Source organism: Colletotrichum jinshuiense, chromosome 1 (genome assembly GCF_051148585.1).
Source record: "Colletotrichum jinshuiense chromosome 1, complete sequence".
NCBI classification, from domain to species: Eukaryota; Fungi; Ascomycota; class Sordariomycetes; order Glomerellales; family Glomerellaceae; genus Colletotrichum; species Colletotrichum jinshuiense.
The window spans coordinates 2,733,615-2,760,968 of NC_139302.1; the positions used below are offsets into that span (position 1 = coordinate 2,733,615).

Sequence of the window (27,354 nt, forward strand, 5' to 3'; positions counted from 1 at the left end):
AGTCGTCGGCGTGGCTCAAGCCTGACTTGACATTTCCGGAATTGATACCCAGACCAGGGGCGGCGGTCGAGTTTGTGTACCGCGGAAAAGGATGAAGAGTGACCCTGCTGCCGAGCATGGACCGCAGCATGCCGCAGAAGCATTTATTCTACCAACTTATCATAATCAAGAAAATAATCTTGCCAGCCTGGTGAAACTCCCACCCTTGGCCCCTTTACCAATCCCTCCCGGAAAATGATGTGTGCTCTAGTAGGAAAGAAAAAAAAACAACAACCAATAGATGCGGTAGATGCATGTCTATTCACTCCACTCCGGTCCCGTCTGTAAAAACAGACAAGGTTGGTTTACCCTACTTGCCAACCCATAGGCTATTCCTCACCAAATTCGTCTACTTGTACCTATATATCAGAATCCCACCTCCCCCATCCCCCACGAGATCAAATCGTCTCCCACCCGCCGTTGTTGATCTCCGCCTCTAGCTTGCGGCTGATGAAGCTTGGTATGCCGTGGTTGAGGAATGTGTTTCTCAGCATAGAGTCGTACCGCTTCTGATTCAAGAAAAGCTGGCGTCCGTGACGCAGACCCAGGTCCGTCTCGCCGTACTTGTCAATGTAAGGGGCGCTACTAAACGAGCCCGATAACCGGAACAAGTAAAAGATGCAGCATTTGCGGATGTTAAGGAAGAGGCCAATGTTCTGTTGACACCTGTGACGCAAACTAGTCAGTATCACATACCCAGTAAAAGAGCCGAGTGTGCTCATTTCCAACTTACTTTCGCATGTGTTGTTGCGAGCCGCCAATCCTCTGGGGCTCGCGGTCGCCGGCTGACGTCTCCTCCTTGAGACAGCAGACTGCCTGGCCGCAGAAAACCTCTCCACAAAGCAGGCAGATCATAGGGTCAGAGACATCCTTGCCCGTCGTGGGACACTTGCGTCGAGTGGCCTCTTCGATGAGCGCATCGTAGTTCTTCGGCAGTCCCACCAGTTCGAAGATGCCCGGATGGCTGATAAGTGCAGACTTTGGGAGCCTACCCTCGGCGTCACCTGGCCACATGATCTGGTGTCGAATCCAGCCACTGACCAGACTTGAAGTTGAGGCTGGCCAGCCGCAAGAGGACCCGTGGTCGGTGATGGAGGCGCATATTTCGTCAAATGTTGGAACCCGAAGGGTTTCGGTTAGGCGATCCAGTTCATCCGCGTCCGGCTGAGGAGAAACATGACTGTTGAAGTCTACACCATACTTGACGTAGAGGAGAATGATGCTTTTTCGAAGGAAAGTCAATGCATACTTCTTGACGAATGTGTAGTAGCCCTCCAGGTTGTCCAGTTCCGGCTGACCGAATCCACGGTTTTCGCCCAGGTCCTCCGGCATCTCGTGATGGGACACGTTGATTTCCATGCCGACCTTGGTGATCGCAAGGCAGAATTCGGCAAAGTTCTTCAGTGCCGGGTCTTGCGTCTCTCTGTTGAGCAGGTGGTTCACCCAGGTGGAAACTGGGATGTTGCGTCCCATGTGGTAGACAACCTTGACAATCTCTGCGAGATAACACAGTCTCAGTATGTGCGTGACATCGAAGCTCTGGGCAGGGATCACGCCAAATACGCATTCTGCGAAAAATACGAAGGCGTCCTGGCCGAGCAGTGGCGGGTATATATCAATGGGTCGTCTGACGTGCTCTGTTTCTTGTCCGAAATATTGCGAGACAAAGAGCTGGACATGCTGTCGTTCGCTGTCTAGCCGGAATTCGTCATCGATCCAGTTGTCGCCGCCGGCCTTGAGACCGCCAACGGCTCTGTACGAAGTGGCTGTCTCGGCCAAAATACGCAGGTGCGTTAAACTCTGCTCGGGTATCTTCTCCAAGAGCGTCATGCCATACTGAGCCTCGAGGCCGCGCTGCTGAATTTCTGTAGCTGAGATCGAATAACCAACCAGCTTAGCCAGTACGTCGCTGTGGACAAGCTCATTTCTTTCCCGCAGATCAACGGCAAGTCTCTCGTGGCGAGTTTTGAAGCCATTAGACCGTATTGTATCGCGGAGGCGACGGTATACTTTAGCCAGCTCACCCATGATGGTGGAACCGTCGCTCTGGGCTGACCGACGGTTAGAGACCGGCGTGCTGGCTGCCTGGAAGACAGACGTCAATGGCGTGTTGACGACAACAGAATCAATGCCCGACTCGTCAGCCGACCAGGCTTCTTCCAACAGCTGCGGCGCTTTCTCCGCTAGCGGCCCAGTAACTTGCTCTGCGGTGTAGCTGGCAAAAGATGCTTGGATCTGGTCGGGCGGACGATTTGCACCAAGGATGTAGTATCCCGATCTCATCTGCGTGTCGAGGAAATCTGCAAAGACGCGCTGGGACTGAAGAGGACCAGGAAATGATTCTTCTTGGCCCTTCCAGATAATAGGTAAAAATGCGTTCCCTAGAGCCTTACACAACGGACAGACGAATTCCTGTCTACGGAGGTTCTCGGGGTGATGCCTTGCAATCTGATGATGGTGCCGCCGGTTGGTCGCGTCAAAGTACATCTCGAAACAACTGTAGTGCATCATATGGCCACATCCAGTAGAGACGGGTCCAGGGCGTGAAAGGTTCGAGGGGAATCCTTTTCCAATCGTTTGGCGCTCCGCGACGAACTTTTCGCCCTTGGCGTTGACCTTTGTAACTTCTTGTCGGTTCTCATGAGCAACTCCAAAGGGTCGAATATCCTCAGCAGAACGATCCAGACTCGAGGGGGTGTGGAAGGCTTCCCGTACGAAATCTGGATCCTGCAGGTCCGTCTGTCGAAGTATGTGACTCTCGTTGAAGTGGGCAAACGTTCCATAGAGACGGCGATCGTCCGTATCCTCCTGGCACAGGATACAAGTCCCGGTGGGATACTTCCAGTTGTTCTTGCGGTCAGTATTCTGCTCAACCTCTTCATCGTCCTCGAGATCCGAACCCCAGTCAATGTTGCCCTGGTTCTCCAAGAAGCTCTTTTGCTGCTGTTGGAACTGAGCCATGACCTTCGCTTGTCGACTCAGTGCCGCCTTCTTTTTGCGTTCTCGCTCTTCCTCTGCAGAGTTGTTCGCTGGCGAGGCTGTATCGATGCGGTCAACTGAGACACCTAGCCGTGCATAGGCATTTTCGAAGTTGCGTGGCCGCTTCTGTCGCATCCTCTTGAGAATGAGACCTATCTTAGGATGGCAAGCCTTGAACTCCTCCTTGGTAGACATCATATCTAACAATGATACGATCGTCTTCGCGGTGGGTGCCTCGGGCATGAAATTGCTTCGGGCTGTTCGTGTAAGAGCTATGAAGACGAACGACTTAAGTGACTCTTCCGTCATTTCATTCTCGTCCGCCTTGTCTTCAGAAATGGCAATGAGGATGAGATGAAGAACGACCTGAAGGAAGGTCTCGATTCGGGTAGTCGGTACACTTGGCGTAAGTCTGACAGCAACGAGCGGGTAGAGCAGGGAGTAGTAAATGATCTGAGCAAACATGCCGGTGCTGGTGAATGCGGCTAGATCCTTGAAGAGTCCCGAGGGTATCGACCGAAGCTTGGGCTCGTAGACAATCTCCTCTATCGGCTTGCCTGTCTTGATGGCCATCTTCTTGCGATAGGCCAACTCAGACTCTTCTCGTTGGTTTTTATTGTAGTGCGCAATGTAAGGGTCGATGTGTTCAACAAACTCGGGTCTCAGTTCAAAAGTACCGACGTCCGAGACACCCTCTGGGGGCTTGAAGGAAGCCATTTCATCAAGAACGCTGTGGAAGTCTTCTTGTTCCTGCCACTTCTCTGGCAACTTGTTGCTAATCTCGTTGAAAGAGAGGGGCTTGAAGCACAAAATGTGGGTTAGATCACGGCGGATGGCAAGGATGTTAGCATTGGGTTCGTCCTCCGGGGCTATCAGCGATGTACGATCGCTTAGAAGCACAATCAGGAGGTGGATCATGTCTTCGACCACGTCTAAATGTTGCGCATCGTCTTGCGCTGCTGACTTCTGCTCGAAGAAACCCTTGACCCATTTCTCCATGCCGAAACGGTCAATAATGGCTGCGAGGACACGGCTAGGGTCGGCGACAACCATGGCAGTCTGGAGGAGGAAGATATCCCGGTGATGGGAAACATCTCTTTGGCTGACTCCACGATACGTCGCTGCCTGGTGACGTAGGCTGATACCGTTGCGAACCCACATGTTTGCCTTGATCTGTGCTAACCACGCGCAGACTCGCAGAGGATAGTCGAAGGCAGCCATGAGGTTGTCTTCTGGGGAGTTGTCTCGTCTAGGCATGACCTTACGGCCCATGGAGCGCGGAGGAAGTCTCAAGTCTTGCGTAGTGAAGCTCAAAAGGGCTCGCATACTTGAAGCAGGTAGAGATTTTCCGCACTCAACCAGCCAAGAGAGCGTGTAGTGTAGGGCATGGTGAAAACTAATAGGATCCTCCTCGACGGTGAACTTAACGACGTCGTACCGTGATGATTCGTTGTCAAACTCGAAATCACCCAGAGTCTTAAACTTGATCTCTTCCTTGATCTCTGCCTGCTTGAACCGGTGGCGTTCGGCACCAACCGAGTTAAGTATTACGGCCTTGGCTGTCAACCTGATGGCTTGTGCAACAAAATGAGCTTCGTTGTCCGGCACATTTCTGTAGGCGTCGGCAAGTTGTCGGGCAAGCCTGTTGATTTCGCGTGTCACCAGCGATGCTGTTATCCAGCTGTCCGTTTCGTATTCAACATGCTCTCCAACTGCGCGGACATTTGGTCCGATGCCCTGGTGTAGCTTGACAAGGTCAAGGAATTGCAAGAGATACCGTTCCTCACTCCGCAGCTTCTCCTGAACATGTGGCGACCCAAAGAGATACTTCAAGTCCAGATAGAAATGGTACATGCGCCGATTGGTAACTGAGCCGGAATCGAAAGCAAGGACTGCATTGGACGAGACGTCCCATGGGTAACCCACTTGCCTAGTGGTGAGGAAGGTGTAGAAGATGGCCAACAAGCTCGTCATGAAATTACCGCGTTCTACAATCTCTGCCGTAATCGACGGTGTTGTGAGCATTTGCAAAGACAAATTGATGATGGAGTGGTCCGGTTCCCTGTCGCCAATCAGGTATAGTTGGGCCAAAGTCGTGTACAGCCCAGCAAACCGAAGGCCGAGAATACGCTTGAACTCGGGTATCGAAACAACAGTTGAAATGTAGAGAGATCTGAGATCGTTTCGAACTTTCTTCCACATACGAAGGTCGAACAGAATAAGCCAATCAAGCCGAACTCTTTGGAAGACATCTTCCGCAGGAGGGACGTTCTCCCGGTTCATGTACCCAGGAGGAGTTTCAAGCCAGTACCTACCTGGCTTCGGCGAGGGCGCCTTGTCTCCTTGGCCAGGCGTTTTCGGAATTTCCAAGTTGGCCTTGGCGTAGATTGCAGGCGCTATTAACGGTTCAGCCGTGTCAGAATCTGAAGGTGTCAGGTCTCGATCCCTTGCGGACCGCCGAGCTGCAGGCGGAGGCGGAGGTGGTGGGTAGCCGGCCATCGTAGCCTCGTCTTCTTCCAAGGCTTGATCCGTACCGCGCCACTCGAGACCGATGTCGCCGGGTGCTTCGGCTCGCACATCAACCATCATTATATCGTCGTCGTCCACATCATCATCTTCGTCGTCATCGCCCGCATCGCTGTCTGGAGTACCGTTGCCCCTGCCCATATCGATGTCCTCATCATCGCTAGCATCAAGTGCTCGAGCTTGTTGTTGAGCAGCTATGCGCTGCATCTGCAATAAAACGTGCTGCGTAAAAGATTGAGTCTGCTCGAGGTTTCTCAAAAACCTCTCTTCGTCATATATGCCGTCCTTACCGACAATGGCGTGGCTGCCGGGACTTCCTTTCCGCCAGGGCTTCATCATTTCCTGGCAAACAATCTGTCGGAGAATGCCATGATCTGTGCCAACGCTACATCCAGAGATGTCGCTAAGCCACTCGATCATGGCCCCGCACATCTGCTCACGAAACGTGTCGCGCGATGACCTGATGGTAACGGTGACCTTGATGTGCTCCAGTTTAGTAGCCATTTCGAGAAGCGCGTCAAGGTCATCGAGCCGCTTCAGAATGCTGCGGCCAATAATGTCCGTTTCTGTGGCGCGTTCCAAGGCCTGTGCTTCTGTTGTCCTGCAAGCCCGTGCTATCTGGTTCTGGACATCCTCCACGGTGTGCTTCTCGTCGTTCCAGAGAACCAGCGCGTATTCAGGATGCCCAGAGGCTCCCTCTCCGTAGATGTCTGGAGACAGGCGCGAGAGCTCCTCGTCGGCTTGAATAGAATCATTCGTTTTGGCTTGGCGCAACTGCTCTGGCGAGCACGATATAACATCACAGATGTAGTCAAACACGCGACCAATCGTCATCTGCATGTTCTGCACCAAATCCTCGGGCAGACCAGCCGCTTCTTTCCCTTTACCCCCACTCTTGTCTGGGTCTGTCTCGGAATGGATCGTACAGAACATGGGGAGCCGCCACGCCTCGTCATCACCACAGTCGCAGCAACCGCTATTGCCAACCGAGATGCTAATGCGAACCATATGCCCGGCATGGTCGGTCGAATCGAAGCATCGACTGCATAGCACGCAGGTATCGTCTGTACTGCAGGTTCTGCAAGAGTAGGAGGCTTCTCCGGGTTTGAAAATATGGCCGCATCGCTTTCCACGGGCGGCGTCGGTATATTCGGCGCCTTCGACTGCGCCCTGGGCGTCGTGGAGCTTGTGGTTGTGGGAAGGTCGTCCAGAAGGAAACAGGAGGGGCATGTAGCGCTCACCTCCTGCTAATGACCAGAAAAGGCTGTCCAAGAGGTCACGGTGTGCTTGGTCTTCGTATTCGTAGTTCCATCTCGCAGGAAGGTCTCTGAGGAACTCGCAGAGCTGGCGCTCTTGCGTGGACATGGGGGATTCCATTATGGGAGCGCGGTCATGACTCTTGGGCTGTGTTCGGTCGCTGGTGCCGGCTCGCTCTCGAGGCGCGTGGTTACGGCGGCAGAGGTCGTTGGCATTCGGTTATGCGCAGGTTGCGTAGAGCTCTAGCGGGGTCCTTCGGGCAAATAGTGGCGGGTCGTCTGTGTGCGGTGAGTAATTTGGACTCGGAGTTGGACGCGACAAAACAGCTCAACTTGACGGCAGGTGTCATGACAGAAGGATGAAGAAGGATGCAACAGAGTACTAACCACGAAGGAAGGACGGTGACGATGTCCACAGACAATAATGGTGAGACTCCTCTAGATAAGTGACAGGACAACGTAGTGTCTGGGAGGTGGTTGATGGGAGCACGGTTGGGAGCTGGGAGGTCCAAACTTAGCACTGGGTTGGTGTTGGTCTTGGTGGTGGTGGGGTGGGTTAGATCAGCGGGAGCCGACTACGTAACTCCCTAGCTGCATGTGCCCACATCTTTGACCCCGCTATGCTTCCAGTGAGAACCGCCTGAAAGGGCACCCGAGGCAAAGACAGAAACAACTTGCGGTGACTGGCCAGCAACCCTGGCTCGAGTTCATATTTCGTGCTTTCGCACAAGGATAGCCTGGGTAGAAGAGCATATGCTAAATCCATCTTGTATCTTCTGCTATAGGTTCTTCTCATCTTATTTCACTTATTACAATTGCAGTCATCTCTCTCGGTCTGTCCGTCTGCTTTCTTGCTGTGTTGAACAAAGAAAAGTGAAACATGAGAGCAGGCATGCAGCTAATTAGTTTCTGTTAACCACGTGTCAGTCAAGTCAACTACTGGACCTGAGGTAAGATGAGCGTGTAAGTTGGGCAACTCTTCTTAAAAGCACCTCGCTATTCAGCTACGTAGAGTTTGGTTGAAATCAATCACTATGAACAGGGGGCTAGAAGTTGCGAAAACTTGAAGTTTACGGTTTGGTTTTAATCGAGATGTATTGCTTCAAATCCCAAATATGCAAGAATTTGTGATGTTCAATCGAGACCTAGTCCTAAGTCCTGCAACTTGACACCTGAGTTGCAAAAGGCCAACCCTCCTCATGTATAATGCGACCGAGAGTGCTGTCAACTTGAGAGCAACACCCATGTTGAGAGCAACTGCTAAATTGCCAACATTCATCCAAGCCTCCAGTATCTCATCCATCAGAGTTGCATAACCCGGCACACGGATTTTCCCCGGCAAGAAATACTTTGGCTGTGATATGCCGACGGTGTCCTTCATCGAAACCCCTTTTGCTAATATCATTCCGCGCAACTGTCTCCCCCTAGTCGAGCAAAGCACGCCATGTTCTCCGCCACTGTCCGCTCCGTTCCCAGGACATGAAGTCTGTCCCTCCAAAATTAACCTCAAAGTCTGACTCAAATCCTATTGATATTCGCTAGCCGCGAGCCAGTCATCGCGCCAGGGAGAACAAGTCTCGACTCCTACGTCGATGAGCAACAGTGACATTTGAGGCGATGATTTGTGCTGTCCTAGGGAGCAAAGCGCGGCGGGACTCTTGAATGGTTGTGACACGTGAAAAGAATGTATGCTATTTCTGAGTCGGTCCGTATCACTCAGGTTATATATCGCTCTCTAATGAACTTCCCGGTAATAGCGAGACAAAATATCGTGTGCTATTTGGCCTAGAAGCACCACTCATGCTGGGTTCTCTAGTATCCGTGTTGCAGCCCATCCAATAGGCCTGTTGGCGACTGGCAACTGGCGACTCTTGATTCAAATTGTTGCTCGGTTATGATCAAGGTGCAGCTTGATGATTTCGTTTTTGTCGACTTAGTCATCGTCATCATTGTTGGTTGAATTACTAACGCTTTAGAGACCCAAACCCGGTAAGAGCATATATGAGACATTGTGGTATTGCATTGAAAAGTGCTATGAAAGATAATCTAAGTGCTCCAGATAACGACTCTTCCGTCCACTCCGCTTGCTTAATCTCTTGTCAGCTTCCATTATCGCCGGAATAAAGAAGGATGCAGGACTCACAAGTGAATTTTGTTAGGTTGTCCCCTGACAACTCATACGGACGGATCGTGGTGATGGTGTTTTGGTGGACTGTCTTGAGCTGAGTGTCATCCTTGGTCTTGCCCTTGAGATCCATCTGCCTGAACATGTTCAACGCAGACTCCTCGCGAGCATCGCTGAGGCCTGGGCGACCCTTGGATTCAAGAGTTCCCGCCAGGGTCCAACCCTCCTCGCCACCCTTGAACCGGAAAGCCTCACAGTCGTAGCCTGCGGCAATGATTTCATCTTCCCCGCTCCAGAGAAGACTCATGAAGGGTAGAAGCTGAGTGGTAATGGTAACGACGGCCCGGGGAGGCTGCTCGGGGGCACTGGGATATACGACAGTGATACTGCTGTCGTGGGCGGCAAATGCCAGGGCATTTCCGCTGGGAGAGAAAGAAACAGAGTGCACCCAACCGGCAGAGTTGTTCAGGTATTCTCCACAGACGGTATTGAACGGCAACCTTTCACCCCAAGCGGTCGGCTCCGGGCGGCTGTCAACACCCTTGATAAAGCTGGAAAGGACTCTGGCGTGGGCATCGGTAGATCCGGCGGCAAGGAGAACGGAGTTAGGGTGCCATGCGACTGATGTAATGGTGCTTCGGATGGGCTTCTTCAAGTGCTTCGACACCCACCAATCGTTCTCCTCCTCGAAGTAGCAAACGGCAATAACACGGTCGCCCGAGCCAACAGCGAACTTGGTTTCGGAGGGAGACCATCGCACAAAGGTCGCGGCGCGGCTAATTCGTAGCAAGACGAGAGTAGGCTTGTATCCAGTCGGAGAGGGCTCCCAAACGAGAGCATTGCGGTCTATCGCGACAAGTCAGGTTACTCTTCGAAACTCGAAGCGGCAGTAAATGGCGGTGCGCATGGACGTACCTTGGGAGCAGGAGACAATGCGGCCGCTGTTAGGAGCAATGTCGACGCTCGTCACAGTCTTGTCGTGTCCCTTGAGCTCGTCTTTGAGCTTGAAGGAGTTGCCGGTAGGCCCGTACAGCTCAATGGTAGAATCGCGAGCGATGGCCAGCGTCTGTCGGTCAGCGGAGAACGAGTGGTCCGCGATGGGGGCGTGGAAGAGGTGGTGGACCTGGGGGGCCGCCATGATGAGAGATGGGTTTCGTGATAGGAGTATAGCTCTCTACTATCAGTAACTATTTCGAGGAGGGAGTTGTTGACAAAGAATGAAGTGGGTGATGTTGGCAGATGAAGTTGCGACTCTTGGGGGGAGTGTTAGGAGATGCTGGCTGACCTCCGTCCAAGCAAGGTAGGGTACCTGCACCAGGCGGTACATACGTAAGGTGTTGCATTGCATACATTATTGTGTACCACCCGGAGGGTACCCATGGTGGGGCAGAGGGGGGTTACGTAGGTTGTTGCTTCAGCAGGGCAGGTCGCACCGCCTGCATAATTTCAGGCATTAAGGCCACCCTAGGGCGTCCCCTCATGTTGCCTCAAGAGAAAGGCGCTAGTTGTGAAGCTCCCAGCCCGTAGACAATTAGCCAACTAAACTGCGGTGGCCGGATATACAATACAAAAATTCGGACCCCGACGACTGGACCGCGACGCGACACTGCAAGGCCACCAAAACACCGAATAAAACTCGCCGAATCCGACAGCATATCTTGAAATAAGTCTGCTCTCCTCATTACGTTCCTCATACTCGAATTCCACAATGGCAGCAGTCGCTCCTCCTCGCGGCCTCGTGCCCAACGCATCACTACCCGCCAAAGTTGCGACGATTTCTCCCAACCAGACGTGAGTAGGGATATCCAAATATAATGGGCTTTGCTAATATCTATAGACTCTATGTCACGAACCTTCCCTCTGCCAAGATCCAAAAGGCAGACCTGCGAGCCGAACTCTACCTTCTCTTCTCGACATATGGCCCCGTCCTTGATATTGTTGCTATGAAGACCATGAAAATGCGAGGACAGGCACACATCACCTTCCGCGATGTACAGACAGCGACCCAAGCCATGCGCTCGCTCGAAGGCTTTGAGTTTCTTGGACGCCCTCTGGTATGCTTCCCGAAAATGCTGAAATGTAGACCGCAATGGCTGACCAATTGGGTGAATAGAAGATCCAGTACGCAAAGTCAAAGTCCGACTTCGTCGCCAAATTGGATGGCACGTACAAGATGCCGAACTCGACCGCCGGAGCTTCTAGTATAGAAGTTTCGGAGCTTCAGCAAAGCATCTTCAACGCCCCGGCACCAGGTGCCGCACCAGGGACTGCCGCCACGAAGCCCTCGACTGGTGGTGACCAGCCAATGGGCGACGCGCAGGCATCGGATTCAAAGGGCCAGAAGCGCCAGCGAGACGAGGAAGAAGATGAGGATAGTGATGTCGCCATGGAAGAGGACAGCGACGACGATTGATCCGCTAGAGGCCTTGCCAACTAGTTCAACCAGGGTGAGATGGCGGGAGGATAAAGGCGGCGTGCTTCAGCCGGTCGATTCCATGGCCATCTCTTTGGGCACCCAGAGCCCTACGCATCCACCCACCAAGCCCAACCATATCATCATATACTGCTCCCTGGAACAGTCAAATCCCAACATGGCGTCCCCGAGAAGGCATGGGTGGATGAAAAATGAGGGGAGTCCCGTGATGGGGTGATGCTGCAACCTTATGTGTTAGTACAGACCTGCAGATGGTCTTTTTCAGAGCTTTTAATTGACTGGTTCACAGCTCATGCGCACTCACGTCGCCGGAGATTCCTCCGATGCCGCTTGTTCTTCGAAGGGCATCCTTGAATTGATCGGGTACCAGCCTTCGAAAGACGGTATCTAGGTTGAATGCTGGCTCATCAGCGGGCAGCCCGTGCAATGTAAACCACAAGCATGGCATCCGATAAGTCGGGTGCAAGTGCACTTCATAGACGACGTATCCAGAGTCCGGAACGCGGGGTTTGGATAAGGCGGCCTAGTTTGTAGCGAAGTCAGGCAGCTGGCCACAGGAAGGCAACCATCACGACATTACCTCGTCAGACTCTTCAGCATCTATCATGGCTTCATCGTCTAATCCAAGCTCGTCTCTTTCTGAAGCGCCTTCTCGAAACGAAAAACTGTCCAAAACCGACGAAAGATCTCCGTAATCCAGTGTAGCCTCAAGAGGTCGAATGATTTGCAAGTACGTTATGTACTCAACGCCCGAGGCAAATGACGTGTCCAATGCCGTGCATACTCTCAACTTCCACCGCTGTCGTAGAGGACCTAATGTTGCGCGGCAATATTGGCTATCAAAGTGGTGGCACACCTCGGAAAACTCTTCGGGTGTCAAGAAAGGAAAGTCTTTGAATGTCATTTTGTTCAACGCCCATGAGTAGCCGTGGACGAAGCTGTCTGTTATTTTGCTTATGAGCTGTGTCCCAACACTTGAAAAATTATGGCCACTGACTCCCGGATGCTGAGATGAATCACAAATCTGCCGGTTTTGGATCACACAATTACCCCCTTCTCCCAAGTTGTTTCTTTTGAGGCGATAAGCTGGAATTTGTGCGGTGGTATGTGCCTCGTGTTATTCGCCGGTGGATGTTCCAGCGGCAAGCGCACCGCCTCGACTTCGGAGGGTTTTGTTACGGTGAATCTTGCTTGTCCGACCGATGTCCCGATCTTTGAAGATGCTCGGATGCTCGCCGCCGGCGCTGTGTGCCCTGCCAGGCCCCACCAGGCCGAGGGCGGGTGGACGGGTGCTACTGATGGTCCACCTGACTGGTACCTCGTCGGAAGGATCGGCATGTCTTTGTCCCGGTACAAAAAAAAAAAAGGATAGAGCATTGCTAACCGTGGTTTTCTGGGGTCCCATCCACACTATTCGCGACCAGGCGACTAAAGAGGTAAAGTAGCTTACAGGTGGCCTTTTCTGCGTCCGGGGGGTTGACAGCCAAGGCCAAGACTGCTCAGCGTGCCGATAGCTCGACGCCTCGCGGCAATGAGGCATTGGCTGGGTCCTTGCTCCTGCTCTGCTCCAGTTAAATCGGAAAGTCCACATCATCGACATTCGCATGCGCATGTCTCAGTCGTTCTCTCTGTGCAACCCATTGATGCACGATTGTCCGTTTTGCTTCGTTGCTGGGGGCTGAACTGAGCATTCCCCCCTATAAAGTTTTTTGAGTTTGCGATTCGAGCTGCTCGTTCTGTCGTTTGTTCGAAACCGTCGGTACCCACTGCAACAATGCTGAGGGAGTTATGAATGTTCGCGACCCTTTCGACCTACATCGGAACTCTGCCCTCAACGTCTTCAAAGTTACGGCTTCTCGTGCTGCCCAAAACATCAAAGAGAAGGCAGTAGAGGCGGGCGCGACCGCTTTGAACGACATGGCCTTCAATATACCCAAGAACGTTCCTTCTTTTAGCAATCCACAGCGAGTACTCGAAGACCGTTACTGGGGCGCCTCTGCCGCGAACAACCGAGGCCGTGGAGGAAACTCGGGTATCTTCCACGGCGTGCAAGGCCGAGTCGAAGAACTGCTGGGTACAAAGGGCCAGCTTCCCATGTATAAGGACAAGCCCTATGCATACCACGCGACCCGGAGGTTCCGGCCTCTATGGCGAAGGAAGCGCTCGATACTGGCCTTCTTGCTGTTCTTCTTCTCGGGCCTCTGGTTCTTCGGCTTCTTTTCTGAAGGCTCCAAGGCGCGAGAGTCGGCATCGCAATGGACCGGTTGGCTGGGTTCTGAGCCCGCGGGCAAGAAGGTGGATTGGCTCAAGAGGCGAGAGAGAGTGGTGGAGGCCTTTGAGCTAAGCTGGGACGCCTACGAGCGTTACGCATGGGGTAATGTTGTCTCCGGGAAACAACCCGCTGGCCCATAAGGCTCACAAGCTGACGACTGTTTTGCGAACAGGATACGACGAGTACCACCCAATTGCAAAGACCGGTCGACAGATGGCCCCCAAGGGTCTTGGCTGGATCATCATCGACTCGTTGGACACCATGATGCTGATGAATCTTACATCACGCCTAAGCCATGCAAGGCAATGGCTTGCTACTGGCCTGACTTATGACCAGGATCAGGATGTCAACACGTTCGAGACGACGATCAGAATGCTCGGCGGCCTCCTCTCTGCACACTACCTGTCGACCGAGTTCCCCGACTTGGCCCCAGTAAAGGACGACGACCCCGGCATGCCGGGCGAGGATCTATATCTCGAGAAGGCGAAGGATCTAGCAGATCGATTGATGAGCGCCTTCGATTCACCATCTGGAGTTCCATACGCAAGCCTCAACTTGGCCCAGTACAAGGGCATTGTCTCCCACGCCGATGGAGGCGCTTCTTCGACCGCCGAGACAACAACGCTGCAGCTTGAGTTCAAATATCTGGCTAAGCTCACTGGCGAAAAGGACTTCTGGGACAAGGTAGAGAGGGTCATGAAGGTTGTCGACGACAACGGCGCCCAAGACGGTCTTGTTCCCATCTACATCTACGCCACGACGGGAGAGTTTAGAGGAGACAACATCCGATTGGGCTCCCGCGGTGACTCGTACTATGAGTACCTGATCAAGCAGTATCTACAGACGAACAAGCAAGAGCCCGTCTATGAAGAGATGTGGAATGAAGCTCTCGAGGGAGTGCGAAAGCACTTGATCACTTACAGCAAACCTTCTGGCTTTACCGTTCTCGGAGAGCGTCCCTCTGGTCTGAACCATGAACTGTCACCAAAGATGGACCATCTCGTATGCTTTATGCCGGGCACAATTGCATTGGGAGCTACGGGAGGTATTCCAGAGGCAGAGGCTAGACGACTACCAACTTGGAATAAGAAGAAGGACGAGGATATGAAGTTGGCTCGCGAGCTTATGCAGACCTGCTGGGGAATGTATAAGTGGATGGCGACGGGACTTGCCGGAGAAATCACTTACTTCAACATTGACAGCCCTCCGGCGCCCGCTTCGGCTTCGCACCATCCGCCCAATGAATTTGATCCCGACCCGCATGCCAAGTGGCGACAGGATTTCGAGGTTCACGTCAACGATGTCCACAACCTGCAGCGACCGGAGACTGTCGAGAGCTTGTTCTACATGTGGAGGATCACGGGCGATCAGAAGTACCGAGACTGGGGCTGGGAGATGTTCAAGTCGTTTGCCAACTACACCGCGGTTGAGGACGGAGGTGGCTTTACGAGTTTGAGCAACGCCAACACAATTCCTCCTGTCGTGCGCGACAACTTGGAAAGCTTCTGGATGGTAAGTCGTCATGCTTTCGCACGATCCTTGGGAAGCGAGAACTAACGAAAGCTTTGTAGGCGGAGACACTAAAGTACTTCTACCTCCTCTTCTCGCCCAATGACTTGTTGCCCATGGATAAGGTCGTCTTCAACACCGAAGCACACCCTCTCCCCCGCTTCGACATGGGCAAGCTGTTCAGTACGGGCTGGAAGCGGAAGCCGAGAGATGCCAACGGAAAGATCATTGTCGAAAACTTATGAGATCAGTAACGGCGGCTCCCCTGTAATGATGATCAGGGATGAATGTTTATATCAAGTAGCATGTCGGTGCATTTGGGAATCCAAATGGCACGGCCTGGCGTTGTACTAGGGGTTGTTCTGGTTCTTCTAAAAGTAAAGTGTAGAAATAAATCATGTCTGAAGTACTTTTCTGGACACAGAGTTTGCTTGCTGGGCCTGGTAGTGTTCTCGATGAACGATGCCCCCGTGCCTTTCCCCTTCATGTAGGACCGATAATCTTACCAGCTCCATAACTCGCCGTCAATGACGATCCAGCGATACTACAGGCAGCCAACGCGGCTACGAATAATAGGGGAGACTGGAAGCGTAAACACCTGCCTAGTCCTTTACAAAAGCACAGGTGGTGGTGGAGGGTGTTCTGTCCTGATTGCAAATGGCCTACCTCATTTGTGATAGGGCGCAGTTCCAATCGCCAGCTCCAACGGTGGTAAGATCCTTCCCCTCAGTTTCCAGGCCAAGTTGCTTTGTGCCATTGCAGCACGTATGCCAAGAAACTTGCTTGTGTTATCTTACCTAGCCTTACGATGTGGTGCGTTGTTGACGTGAATGCTACAACGATGAACGAGCGGGTGTTGTGGACGCAATGAGTGGATGGGGCCCCTGAGGTGCAGGCTTTTGGCGGATTGTGGGGGGGGGGGTTCCGTGGGTTAACGAGGACGGCGAGGATGGCAGGATATACCGCCACCTGGAGTTTCATACCTGCCTCTTAGGATAATGGCGGCATCGAAATGAAACAAGGCACCACTGTATCGCTTATCATTCTAGAGTCATACATTTTCTTGCCTGAGCCGAGCTGCTGCTGGCAATTATGCGACAACTGCCAAAGCAGAACCCCGTCATTCTCTCGCGCTAGACGGTCAGACTGACTTGGACGCATCATCACCTAGGTCCCAATTCGTGTCTTTCCTTCAGGTGATTTGGATCAACAAGCGGATTGCTTCAGCCCAACGTAATATGTAATCACAAGAGCGGGTGAGCGAGCCGTTTGGTTGCGTGGTTCAGCCAGAATTTGAGACGAAATTCTAGTGACAGCCCAGCTTCATCCGTGCGGCTGTTAATCGTCCCAATCAAGGATGGGAGCAGACGACCGGGCGCGACGGCGCTCTAGCAGATGGCAAAGTCAATTGGGCCTGCTACTTGGGCAGTCTGCAGGTCTCAAGAGACCAATTTTCGTTCGAATCCTGCTGGCAGGAAGGTATAGAGACTGGGTTAGTGCTGGATAATGTTAGGCCATCCCATTTTCGAGGCAACCAGTGGAGTCGAACATTGCCTTTCGCCTTTTACCGGTGGAGTGCCTCCGTCTTTACCTCTAAATAATGACATGGCCCATTAAGGCACCCCGGACAAGCACAGGCCTGCTATACCCCCCAATTGACAGCGGGAAGCAAAGAATCGACTGGAGTGAAGGAGCGGAGAGATAGCGAAGTGGATTCATATCTTTGGGGGGAACGCAATGCGCGGGGGTCTGGTTGCAGCGAAGCCACAGGATCCGAGCCAGCCATGCTATGGCCCCCTCATTCGTCAAGTATCCCAGCCCAGCCAAGCTTCGCCCGTTTGAGGGACTCGTTCGTCTTGTCGCCGACGCTGAAGTGGTGTTGGAACGGGCATCCTTGTCGACAGATAGCGCGCCCATCCCGTTACTTTCAACGCCAATGCGGCCACTCGCTGGTCAGCCCGGCATGATAAGCCTCTCCCTCCACGGCGAGTCACCCAACCCCTTTAGCTGGTCAGGTTATCGCCGCAACAACGCCTGCAGTGACGGGAGTGTCTTTCGTCCGTAAAACAACCCATCGCCGACCGGCATCTGACGACGACGAACTAGATTTCCCGCACCATACCTTGACGATCCGACACTCGAGGCGATTACCGTCCTGCTTTCGCTACCAAACCTCTTTTCGCGACCCGGGATACCCTCGGCGACAAGCATGCGGTCCTACTCATTGCTGACCGACGCCTAAAATCCGATAGCCCCAAAAAAAAACGAACGACCGAGACGATACATCGCCGCCGACACGCGATATCCACCCAAAACTGCGACACTCCCCCAAGGCCCCGCGACGAGCGGCGATCACCACTAAGCCTAAATCTCGACCTATTACGGCGGGATGGCACCATACAACGAAGACGTGGAACTCGGCGCGCTCAAAATCAAGGAAGACTCCCTCACTGTTGGGAGCAGCTACAGCATGCGTCGGGAACCTATCTACGACCCCAGCCCTGCGCCGGGCGTCTTCAGTCGCGTCATGGAGAGCTTCAGACGGGACCCGAGCCAGATTACGAGGCCCAGGGTCTCGGCCGTCGATGCTGAGGACGGCCAGGAGAGGGTGCTAAACGGCGTGCATTACTACGACATTCGCCTCGCGAACCTTCAAACCTCAAACACCCTGCTGTCCAGGAAGCTCACGGGGAGGCACCTGCAGATGATAGCCATCGGCGGCTCCATCGGCACGGGGCTCTTCGTGGCTTCGGGGACGGCGCTCGAGGTCGGGGGCCCGGCGTCGCTGCTGATAGCCTTCTCACTCGTGGGGGCCATGCTTTACTGTACGTGTCAGGCTCTGGGAGAGTTGGCCGTTGCTTTCCCGGTTGCCGGTTCGTTCTCGGCCTACTCTACGCGATTTCTGGATCCCTCGTGGGGGTTTGCCATGGGTTGGAAGTATGTCCTTTCCGCGCTGGTGTCTTGACGTAGCTCCGAGACAGGTTAGCTAACCACTGATACAGCTATGCTCTGCAATGGCTGATTGTCCTCCCTCTTGAAATCATTGCCGCCTCTATAACAATAACGTACTGGGACAAAACTGTCACCAAGGCCATATTTGTCACCATTTTCCTCGTCGGCATCATAGCCATTAACCTGTTTGGAGTCAAGGGATACGGTGAGGCCGAATTCATATTCTCCATCATCAAGGTCATTGCGGTGATCGGCTTCATGTGAGTGTCTGGCCCGCCACTGTGCGCTCGTGTCCTACCCGTCTAACACCATGTTCAGCCTTCTTGGGATAGTTCTCAACTGCGGAGGGACCCCGGAATCCGGTTACATCGGCGGCCAATATTGGCAGACGCCGGGCGCATTCCACAATGGCTTCAAAGGGCTCTGCAGCGTCTTCGTCACAGCCGCCTTTGCCTTTGCCGGGACCGAGCTCGTTGGTCTCGCGGCTGCCGAGACGGCCAACCCTCGCAAGTCGCTCCCTACCGCCATCAAGCAGGTGTTCTGGCGCATCACTCTATTCTACGTCGTCGCTCTCACCCTCATCGGCCTGCTGGTGCCCTACAATGACGAGCGTCTGCTCGGGGCCTCCTCGTCCGCCGATGCCACCGCATCGCCCTTCGTCATTGCCATCGAGAACGCCGAAATTGCCGTCCTCCCCTCCGTCATGAACGCCGTCATCCTCATCGCCGTCATCTCCGTCGGCAACTCTGCCGTCTTCGGTTCCTCTCGAACACTGGCCGCCTTGGCAGACCAGCATCAGGCCCCGCGCTTCCTCTCCTACGTCGACCGCAAGGGACGACCCCTGATGGCCATCGGCATGGCTGCCGTCATCGGCCTTCTCGCCTACCTCGCCGACCTGAAACAGCAGGACCAGGTTCTCGACTGGCTGCTCGCCATCTCGGGCCTTTCCTCCATCTTCACCTGGGCCTCCATCTGCCTCTGCCACATTCGCTTCCGACAAGCGTGGGCCATTAAAGGCCACGGCCTCCACGAGCTCGCCTTCCGCTCCCAGGTCGGCGTCGCTGGGTCCTGGTGCGGCCTCATCATGAACCTCCTCGTCCTCGTCGCGCAGTTCTGGGTGGGCGCGTTCCCCGTCGGCTGGGAGAAGGAGGACGCCGACTCGGTCGCGCACAACTTCTTCCTCCGCTACGCCGCGTTCCCCATCGTCGTCATCATGTACGTTGTGCACAAGTTCTACTTCCGCACCGTCTTCATCCGCATAGAGGACATGGACGTCGACACGGGCCGCCGCGACTTCAACCTCGGCATCCTCGTCGCCCAGGAGGAGGAGGAGAAGCGGTCGTGGCCCAGGTGGAAGCGCGTGTACAAGTTCCTCTGTTAAGAGGCACGACCCCGCCGAATCGTGAACTGCACAGGTTACTTGCCAAGGCAGTGCGGGCATGTGAGAGCCGGCATGGGGTCTTTTTTCACGTCTTTTTTTATTTAATTTTTTATTATGGAGAAATGAAAGCGAAGGATTATAGCGTGGCGTTTGGATACGATGGGAATATCGAGCGCCAACATCTCGATTGGATTTTTACATAGTCATCTCGCCACACATGTGGACCACTCAATGAATGAACAGACGAGTCTGCAAAGGCCGAATATATATTACAGAAGAATGAGAGAAGAGAAAAGACTGATGAATGTGAAGAGTAGGAGGCGCGAGAGGAGCGGACGACCAAGGAAGAGCCCGCGCGGGCTTGAGGAGTTTCAATACTTGTTTTGTTTTTGTATGATCCGCGGGGAGCCCAGGGCCGCATCATTGGCGGCGCGATGAGAGGCGCGGGGCTTTGTTTATTTCGCTTTTGGGGGGACGTTGTGGTGTAACGAGCTATACCTCTCTCTCAGGACGACGTTTGTTTCGGTTGAGGAGGGTGGGGAGAGGGGGGGTTGGTTGGTTGCTTGGCCGTGGGCCGCCCAAAGTGTTATGTTCAGTCGTCCCCCAAGGCAATATAACCACTGCAACCACCGTTACTACTACTACTACTACTACTACTACTACTACTACTATTATTATTATTATTTTGACGAATATTATGATGAGCATCATTATTTATTACTACATTCATCTGCATGCTCGACTGGCCATCAGAAACGTCCTGGCGTCTCGTCAAAGTTCGTCGCCCCGGGATAGATAGGTGTTGGGGCCGGGTTCAAGGACGTTCGGTTGTTGAAGCAGCGACTTGGTCCGTCGCAGTCACTCTGTACGCAAAATCATGTCGCCAGGTCAAGTAAATAAAAATGTGTTCGGTCTGTTGGATATCTCGGGCTGTGTCTGTACACAATACAATAATAGAGGAGCCTATTTATCTTTCCCCTCTCCCCCTTCTCTCTCTGTCCGTCCTCTACACCCCGTCCCTAACCAACACAGTGTCTCGCTTTCCTACGGGGATGGTATGGTACAGCATTCTTACACCCAGGGGTTTCCAACCAAAAGTGACTATCTGGAGCCGGAAACCACTCCATAACGGACCAGGGCTGGCTCACGGTTGGGGAGAACAAGCGAATCCCGGAAGTTGCAATAATAAAACGCTCCCGTGAATCGTGGGCAGCATGCAAGACATTTGAGTCATAACAAAACAATCAAGAAAAAAAGGCCCGGCATTGCTGGTGTTGCGCATTGTGTGCATGCGGGCCATCTGGTCATCGTAGTTAAAAGTCCCAGAAGCTCCTTTGGGCTGTCGTCATGCCTGGCTTCTTGGGGGGGACGGCCTTGGGGGCTTCCTCGTCGTCCTCGCCGCCGTAGATCCAGTTTCGGTTGGTGCCCTTCTTGCCGCCCATGCCGTCTCCGGCAATGTGAATACCCTGCGACTCGGCATCTTGGTCGTCCGTGGTTCTCTTCGAGCCCATTCCGTCTCCGGCAATATGGATGCCGCTACCCGGACCCTTCTGCGCCTCGGGCCTGTTCTCCTTCTGCGAGGCGGGCGACTGGTCGTACGAGTCCCAGTTGGAGTTCATGTTGGTCACAGCCTTCTTGCGAGAGTCGCTGACTGCGGGCCGTCCCTGCTGGCCAGCTGGGTGGGGCGAGTTATCAGTCATCGCGAAATGGGCACTGAAGTCCTTTGAGCGATCCTTCAGGTTCGTGATGTTGCCCAGAGCACGCTCGGAGTCAGCAGGAATGGGCTTGCCATCTTCGCTGTACAGGTTGTTCTCGTACAGGTGGAGACCTGTGTTGTGTCCTGTACCCCTGGGCCGTCCAGCCGGTCGGGGCGTGCCGTCCGGGCCGTCGTCCTGGAAATCGAAATGCGCCTCGGCCTCGCGGCGGCCCTTGACTTGAACATGTCGCGCGGCCGGGGTCTCCTTCATCGAGGAATTGTTGATGTCAGTGTCCCAGTGACGGACGTCTTGGGTGCGCAGTGTCTTCGTGGGCTTGACCTTTTGCGGGGTCACGAAATCGTCAAAGGACCAGTTGCTGTCGTGCTTGCTGGGCTTGGGACGGCCCTCGGCAGGCTTGGGAGTGTCTTGAGGGTCCGAGCCGTCGGCGAAGTCGAAGTGTTGGAACTTTTTGGGGTTGGGGCGGTAGAATTTCTCAGGGGACTTGTGTTGCTCAGGACTGTCAGGCTCGTTGGCGTTCGCGTCGGCGTCAAACAAGCGACTAGGTTGGAAGTTCTTTCCCGCCCCGCCCTTGGGCTTGCCCGGCGATTCGGAACGCTCGCGCCCTGCGCTAGGGGAGCCGGGCTCCTGAGGCTCATTGCCCAGGATGTCTGTGAAAGACCGTTGGTGCGGTCGAGTACCTGCATAGGGCGACACGACAGAGCGGTCGGGGCTTTCCTCGGCTTGCTGCTCTCTCGGCGCAAAGAGGGAGAGGGAGGCGTGGGGGTCGCGGAGGGCGTTGTTCGAGCTGCCTCGTGACCGGCTGATCAGCTCGTTGGTGTCAGGGGCAGTCTCGACCTTGCCAGTGGCCTTCAAGCCCTGGTTGATCAGCTTGATTTGCTCCGTGCTGTCCCGGATGGGCCAGTTACGGCCCGACCTTCCAATGATGTCAAGCTGCTTGAGAAGGGCGCCCTGGTCCCAGGTCTGGCGAATCTGCGTAATCTTTCCCTCGCCATCGAAGTTCACGACGTGCATCTGTCACGGCCAGAAACGTTAGCTGGGCACAGGACAAAAGGGTTGTGGACGCGGGGTAGCACGCACGATGGGAAGGTGGACTGTGCGGTCGGAGAGGAAGTTGTCATCGAGGCCGGGCAGGTAGACGCCTCCGCTGGTGACAAACTCCAGAGAGGTCTCGACCTCGGCGGCGATGGCATCGCGGCCCTCGACGACATCCAGGATGTTCTCCTTCTTCTTCTTCACCTGGTTGCGCAGCGTATTGAGGTGCTTGATGATGTCGGTAGGACCATTGTAAATGGTGGTGGTGGTGATGTAGTACAGAGTCGCGTTCGGCGCGAGCAGCGACGAGTTGGGAGCAGCCAGGAACTGCTTGTACGTGGCGGACATTGTAGCCGGCGTGGGATGCGACGGGATGCGATGCGAAAAGGGCCGTTGGTTTATTCGGTCCTGGTGGAGTCCTTGCAGCTGCTGATGTGCACGACTCGAGAGGTCCAAGCAGTTACAGAAGAAAGCAGAGCAGGCCGGAGAGACAGAGACATGAACAAGTTGGCGAGGTTCGTTTGGTGCAGAAGAGAAAAAGAAGAAAAACAACAGATGGAGATTGTGTGGGTGGCTCAGCCCAAAACAACAGTTATTCTGGAAGGGGGAAGGGAAAATGAAGGGATGGGCCTGCGACAAGGGAGCAAGAAGGGAAGGGGAAAAGCGCGACACGTCTTTTTTGGAGGAGGCGCCGTTGCTAGTCGTGGATGCGCTCCCAAGTACTGGAGACCAGCAGCACCCTGAGGACTCACCCAGCGGCAGGTGGGAAGTCGCATGAACAAAGGTAGACTGTACCTGCCACGTTGGGGGCCGAGCACCCCCAGACTCAGCCTTGGCTTGCCATTGGACATTCACCTCTGTAGCTAGGAGATCCTAGACAAAGGGGCATTATTGCCTGGCGTAGCAAAGTACGGCCCCTTGGTACCTCTGAGAGGTGGCGCGCTATGTAGCTCCTTAGCAATGGCCCGCGGTCATTATCACGATGCAGCAATAAAGTTTCCCAGAGATCTCTGTTGACATTGTGTCCCGCTAGACTACCGCGACATGACTCTGACCTGCCAGCGGGAACGACGTCAAGGCTCCATCATGTGCCGAGACCCAGCAATCGCTCGACGTGCCATGTTACAGAAAGCAGGACATGGTTCGCGGCTCAACATCGATGGCCGTGGTTCATGAACCTTTGAAGCCCCACGATCCCTGCACAAGAACACACTCCCTGGAGCCTAATGGCCGCGTCCCTGTCCAGGTTTGCCACACAGACATTGCTCAACGACGCCAGTAGTACACTACATCAAGAGCTGGGTATGTAGTGTGCACACAAACCGTCCCTCCCCGCCACAGTGTCTCACACAACACCCCGTGACAACAATGAGAGCCAGATAAAGGGGGTTTACGTCTATGTGCACAAGGTGGGAGACATTGTTCCTTCGTCCAATAGGGTCGAGTCTAACTCATCCAATGTAAATACGCCCAATATCGACGGGTATGCACCAGAGCCACCCTTTTAAATGCAAGTCATGCAAACTGCACTGGTCCCGCATCTCGCTGATGGCAAGCTACCGACCTGTGGTTGGCCTTGTTTTATCCCTGTCCCCTGTTTCATCCATTCTGCTCTGCCTATTATGGTTAGGTTTGCCGTCCGGATTGCCCCTCGAGCTAGGCTCGATTAAGATCACCAGATAAGGCCCGCTTGAGTGCCACATGTCATTGCGAGGAACGATCCAATGTCTCTGTCATGGAAGACAATACCGATCGATTATAATTAAATCACAAAATGTATACATCCTCGCTGCCTTGGAGAGGCAATCATCGTCCTCATTGCATCATACGTCGTCATTCTGGTCACGCTGGCTAGCTGTTACTAAGATAAGATATACATGCTCTCCTTGCAAATCCGATACGTCTCTCGTCCTTTAACCGTTTACAATAACACCACCGTTGCAGTGAATGGTCTGTCCGGTAATGCTTGCGCTGTCAGTAGACGCTAGGAATACCACGCAGGTTGCGATCTCGGAAGGCTGAGACGGGCGTCCGATGGGACTGGTGAATTCCTTCTGGGCCTTGTCGTTCATTGTCGCAGGAATGAGTGGCGTCCAGACTGGACCAGGAGCAATTGCGTTGACGCGAATTCCCTTGTCGCAGAGCTGGTTGCTTAGACCCCGAGTAAACGATATAATGGCGCCCTTTGTGGACGTGTAGTCCAAGAGATCTGGACGACCGATGTACGCATTGATGCTGGCGTTGTTGATGATAGTTGAGCCTTTCCTCATGTGAGGAAGAGCGTATTTGGACAGGTAGAAGAACGGGTGGATATTGGTGTTGAAAGTGTGGATCCACTGTTCCCTGGAATGTGTATGGTGATCAGCAAAGTGAATAGATGAAAAGATGACTCAACTTACTCAGATAGATCCGCGATGCTCTCCTTCATCATCTGATATGCGGCATTGTTGAACAATATGTCAACACCGCCGAGCTTCTCCAATGCTGTATCAACCACCTTTTGACAGTTGGCGCGGTCGGTGAGGTCGGTCGAAAAGAGATGGCAGCTGCGACCATACTCTTCAACCCGCTTCTTGGTCTCCTGCGCATCGTCCTCTTCCTCGGGAAGATAGGCAATGAGCGAGTCGGCGCCCTCCATGGCGAAAAGAATCGCCGAAGCACGACCGATGCCAGAATCACCTCCAGTGATAATAGCTTTCAATCCATCGAGCTTTCCAGCAGCTTGATACAACTTGGAGCCCCCGTCAGGCGTTGGGATTCGGTCGAATTGAGGGGTGATGGGCAATTTGCCCTCCTTGCCCGGGAAACTCTGGTGCGTTACCGGCACCTTGTGGCCTGTGAAGGTCTCGGGTCAGAAATTACTACAGATAGAGAGTCGACAGGAACCAAATCGTAACATACCTTGCTGAAACTGAGATTTGTCTGTCATTGTGATACTGTACGATTAGACTCGTTAAATGGCGAAAATATTAAGATGACTGGTTACTTGTTACTGGTTACTGGCGCAACTTAAAATAGAGCGTTTCTAGGTTCATACACTACGAACAATCGAATGTAGGATTGCTGATGTTATATGTCGTAAAGACAAGCGAGCGAAAGAAGGTATGTAGGCAGACATGTTACCCACCTACCTCATCAACGACGTCATTGTGACTGCAATTGCAGGAGCATTATACGGTCTGGGCCCAGACGCTAATTCTTCCCTCCGTCATGAATACGCAGACAATTGGAAAATTTACGACAGAGAATGTAATTACGCAAGAGCTTTTTGTCTCTTTCAGTGATTGGTTTGACTGGTTTGTGCCCAAACGTCTGGTCGTCCGGACGAGAACGCATCAGTCTAGGATACTGAATGTTCCACACAAATACACTTGAACATATTAATAACCTCGACTCTACGAATAACGACTGTCGCGAGCCCAATTGCCTAGCAGCCCACCCTCAAAATTCTCTCTGGGCCGTTACCATGTGTGATGGCAGCAAAATGGCCGGTGGTCACGGCACGGAAGTATGTGGGTCCCGGCCGTTCGGCACCTCCACCTAGTCTGCCGTCAAATGACAGACAGCACCCGACCGGCAGTGCCAACGCGGGGTGTTTCGGCGGCGGACTGCCACCCGACCGGAGCTCCTTACAATCGGGTCGCGAGCACCGACCGAGGTGACTAGTACAAAACTCCTAAACGCCGTCCCAAACACCCCTTTCATTTAGGTATGTCCTGCCCCTCACCTTCTCTGTCAGTCGAACACGAGCCTGCCCCGCTCATGCAACCAACGTCATAATCTGACCACTAACTCTTTGCTTTCTTCTTCCAGCACGGCTCTACTTCGGGGCGCTGAGTTTTCATACCGCTGCGTAGATGTAAATGAACTATGCCAGGAAGTACGCTGTACGGTAGAAAGCCTTCATTCCCCGTCGCAGTGTGTCTCCATCGCCTGCTATGGCTCACCCCAAGTCGTGGAAAACCCCCAACGGTTTACGACTGGCTAATGGTTTAATTCTCTAGATTCCAACTCACAAGCGCCGCCACTCGACCATTCACTAGTTGACGTGTGTCTAGTCAGGAATCGCGAGTCATAGGAGATCAACAGCTTGATAAATTACGGAGTGGCTGGCCAACCGGTCCCAGTGATGCATGTCTGGAGGCCGAAAACCCCAAGAAAAGGAAGCACGCGGGCGGGTGCGAAATGGTTCAACTACAAAACTAATGTAGGTGCTGCTAGAGGCTACTTGACTACAAGAAAAAACAAACAAAAAACCGGGCCATAAGTGACGCATCATTTGACTCGAACAATTGATGACGACTCCAGCAGCACGGTCACAGCGCGATTAGGTCTTGAAATCGACCACAAAAGATGCACCATGCAGGGTGGGGGAATCGAGAAAGTGTGTATGAGCCGTCGGTTGGTAAGATCTAATCAGACTGATCTCGACCGCGCTCTGTGCGTCTCGCGTATTCGGACAGTAAAGGAACTCAAGGGTCTCTTGTGGATAACGCGACCGGCTTATCACTGCACCTTCATTGACACTGACAGGCACGACAGGCAAACAAATTCCGCCTTGGGTGGCATCGAGTGCAATTGCTCACTCACATTTGCTTCAGCAGGGGTTTTGCAACCGTGCCTGGCGTGCTTGTCGTCCGCCAGGGTCAACTCCGACCCCTGGCACCGGCAGCCACCCAGCGTCTGTGTCACCCTTGTCCTGCTGGACCTTCGTTGGACTTCCGCCACTTTTTCCGCATACGCAACCTCAGCTTTCTTTTTCCTCGACCCTCAACCTCCAGCCTGCCGCTGATATTCATAAGACGTTACGAATACAGAGACTGACGCCGAAAATTGGATACTGCCCGCCCCTGTCCGCGTTTGACAGGTCAGTCAAGCTGCACCGGCTCTGTCTGGGCTATCTTCCCCGTTGCGCCAAGCTGGCCGGTCGTTGGTTGGTTGATGAACTCGGCTGGCCTTTGCGACACGACCGTTGGCCCCGCCACGGGAAAGGCTGAACTAAACAAATGGTTCTCGTACGGCCGATATACTGAGACAGGGCAAGCCTTCCGCTCTCACCCGCCCTCCACGCCTGTCCATCCCATCTTACTCCAGTCCAGTATCCATGTCAAACTGGCTGACATATCTCACT

At 53.7% G+C, this 27,354-nt stretch overlaps 7 protein-coding genes across 7 annotated transcripts; 3 read left to right on the top strand and 4 right to left on the bottom strand.

Moving 5' to 3' along the window:
* Positions 1-437: 437 nt before the first annotated feature.
* Positions 438-6,921, bottom strand: EsH8_I_000713 (uncharacterized protein; the record flags this gene model as incomplete). The annotated part of the gene is made up of 2 exons (XM_083268126.1): positions 438-705; positions 773-6,921. 2 exons carry the CDS (start codon positions 6,919-6,921, stop codon positions 438-440), a joined length of 6,417 nt encoding a protein of 2,138 aa, XP_083118564.1.
* A 1,925-nt stretch (positions 6,922-8,846) lies between these two features.
* Positions 8,847-10,063, bottom strand: EsH8_I_000714 (WD40-repeat-containing domain protein; the record flags this gene model as incomplete). The annotated part of the gene is made up of 3 exons (XM_083268127.1): positions 8,847-8,887; positions 8,944-9,771; positions 9,841-10,063. 3 exons carry the CDS (start codon positions 10,061-10,063, stop codon positions 8,847-8,849), a joined length of 1,092 nt encoding a protein of 363 aa, XP_083118565.1.
* Positions 10,064-10,633: 570 nt separating this feature from the next.
* On the top strand, positions 10,634-11,338 carry EsH8_I_000715 (U1A/U2B'/SNF family RNA-binding protein; the record flags this gene model as incomplete). Its single annotated transcript, XM_083268128.1, has 3 exons — positions 10,634-10,716; positions 10,763-10,979; positions 11,039-11,338. The coding sequence occupies 3 exons, from the start codon at positions 10,634-10,636 to the stop codon at positions 11,336-11,338; spliced, it is 600 nt and encodes a 199-aa protein (XP_083118566.1).
* A 1,809-nt stretch (positions 11,339-13,147) lies between these two features.
* Positions 13,148-15,385, top strand: EsH8_I_000716 (glycoside hydrolase; the record flags this gene model as incomplete). Its single annotated transcript, XM_083268129.1, has 3 exons — positions 13,148-13,733; positions 13,804-15,143; positions 15,203-15,385. The coding sequence occupies 3 exons, from the start codon at positions 13,148-13,150 to the stop codon at positions 15,383-15,385; spliced, it is 2,109 nt and encodes a 702-aa protein (XP_083118567.1).
* Positions 15,386-17,529: 2,144 nt separating this feature from the next.
* Positions 17,530-19,473, top strand: EsH8_I_000717 (amino acid permease GAP1; the record flags this gene model as incomplete). The annotated part of the gene is made up of 3 exons (XM_083268130.1): positions 17,530-18,077; positions 18,143-18,352; positions 18,411-19,473. The coding sequence occupies 3 exons, from the start codon at positions 17,530-17,532 to the stop codon at positions 19,471-19,473; spliced, it is 1,821 nt and encodes a 606-aa protein (XP_083118568.1).
* Positions 19,474-20,786: 1,313 nt separating this feature from the next.
* Positions 20,787-22,571, bottom strand: EsH8_I_000718 (uncharacterized protein; the record flags this gene model as incomplete). Its single annotated transcript, XM_083268131.1, has 2 exons — positions 20,787-22,202; positions 22,269-22,571. 2 exons carry the CDS (start codon positions 22,569-22,571, stop codon positions 20,787-20,789), a joined length of 1,719 nt encoding a protein of 572 aa, XP_083118569.1.
* A 1,565-nt stretch (positions 22,572-24,136) lies between these two features.
* EsH8_I_000719 (uncharacterized protein) lies at positions 24,137-25,152 on the bottom strand (the record flags this gene model as incomplete). The annotated part of the gene is made up of 3 exons (XM_083268132.1): positions 24,137-24,566; positions 24,623-25,058; positions 25,125-25,152. The coding sequence occupies 3 exons, from the start codon at positions 25,150-25,152 to the stop codon at positions 24,137-24,139; spliced, it is 894 nt and encodes a 297-aa protein (XP_083118570.1).
* Between the last annotated feature and the right edge of the window lie 2,202 nt (positions 25,153-27,354).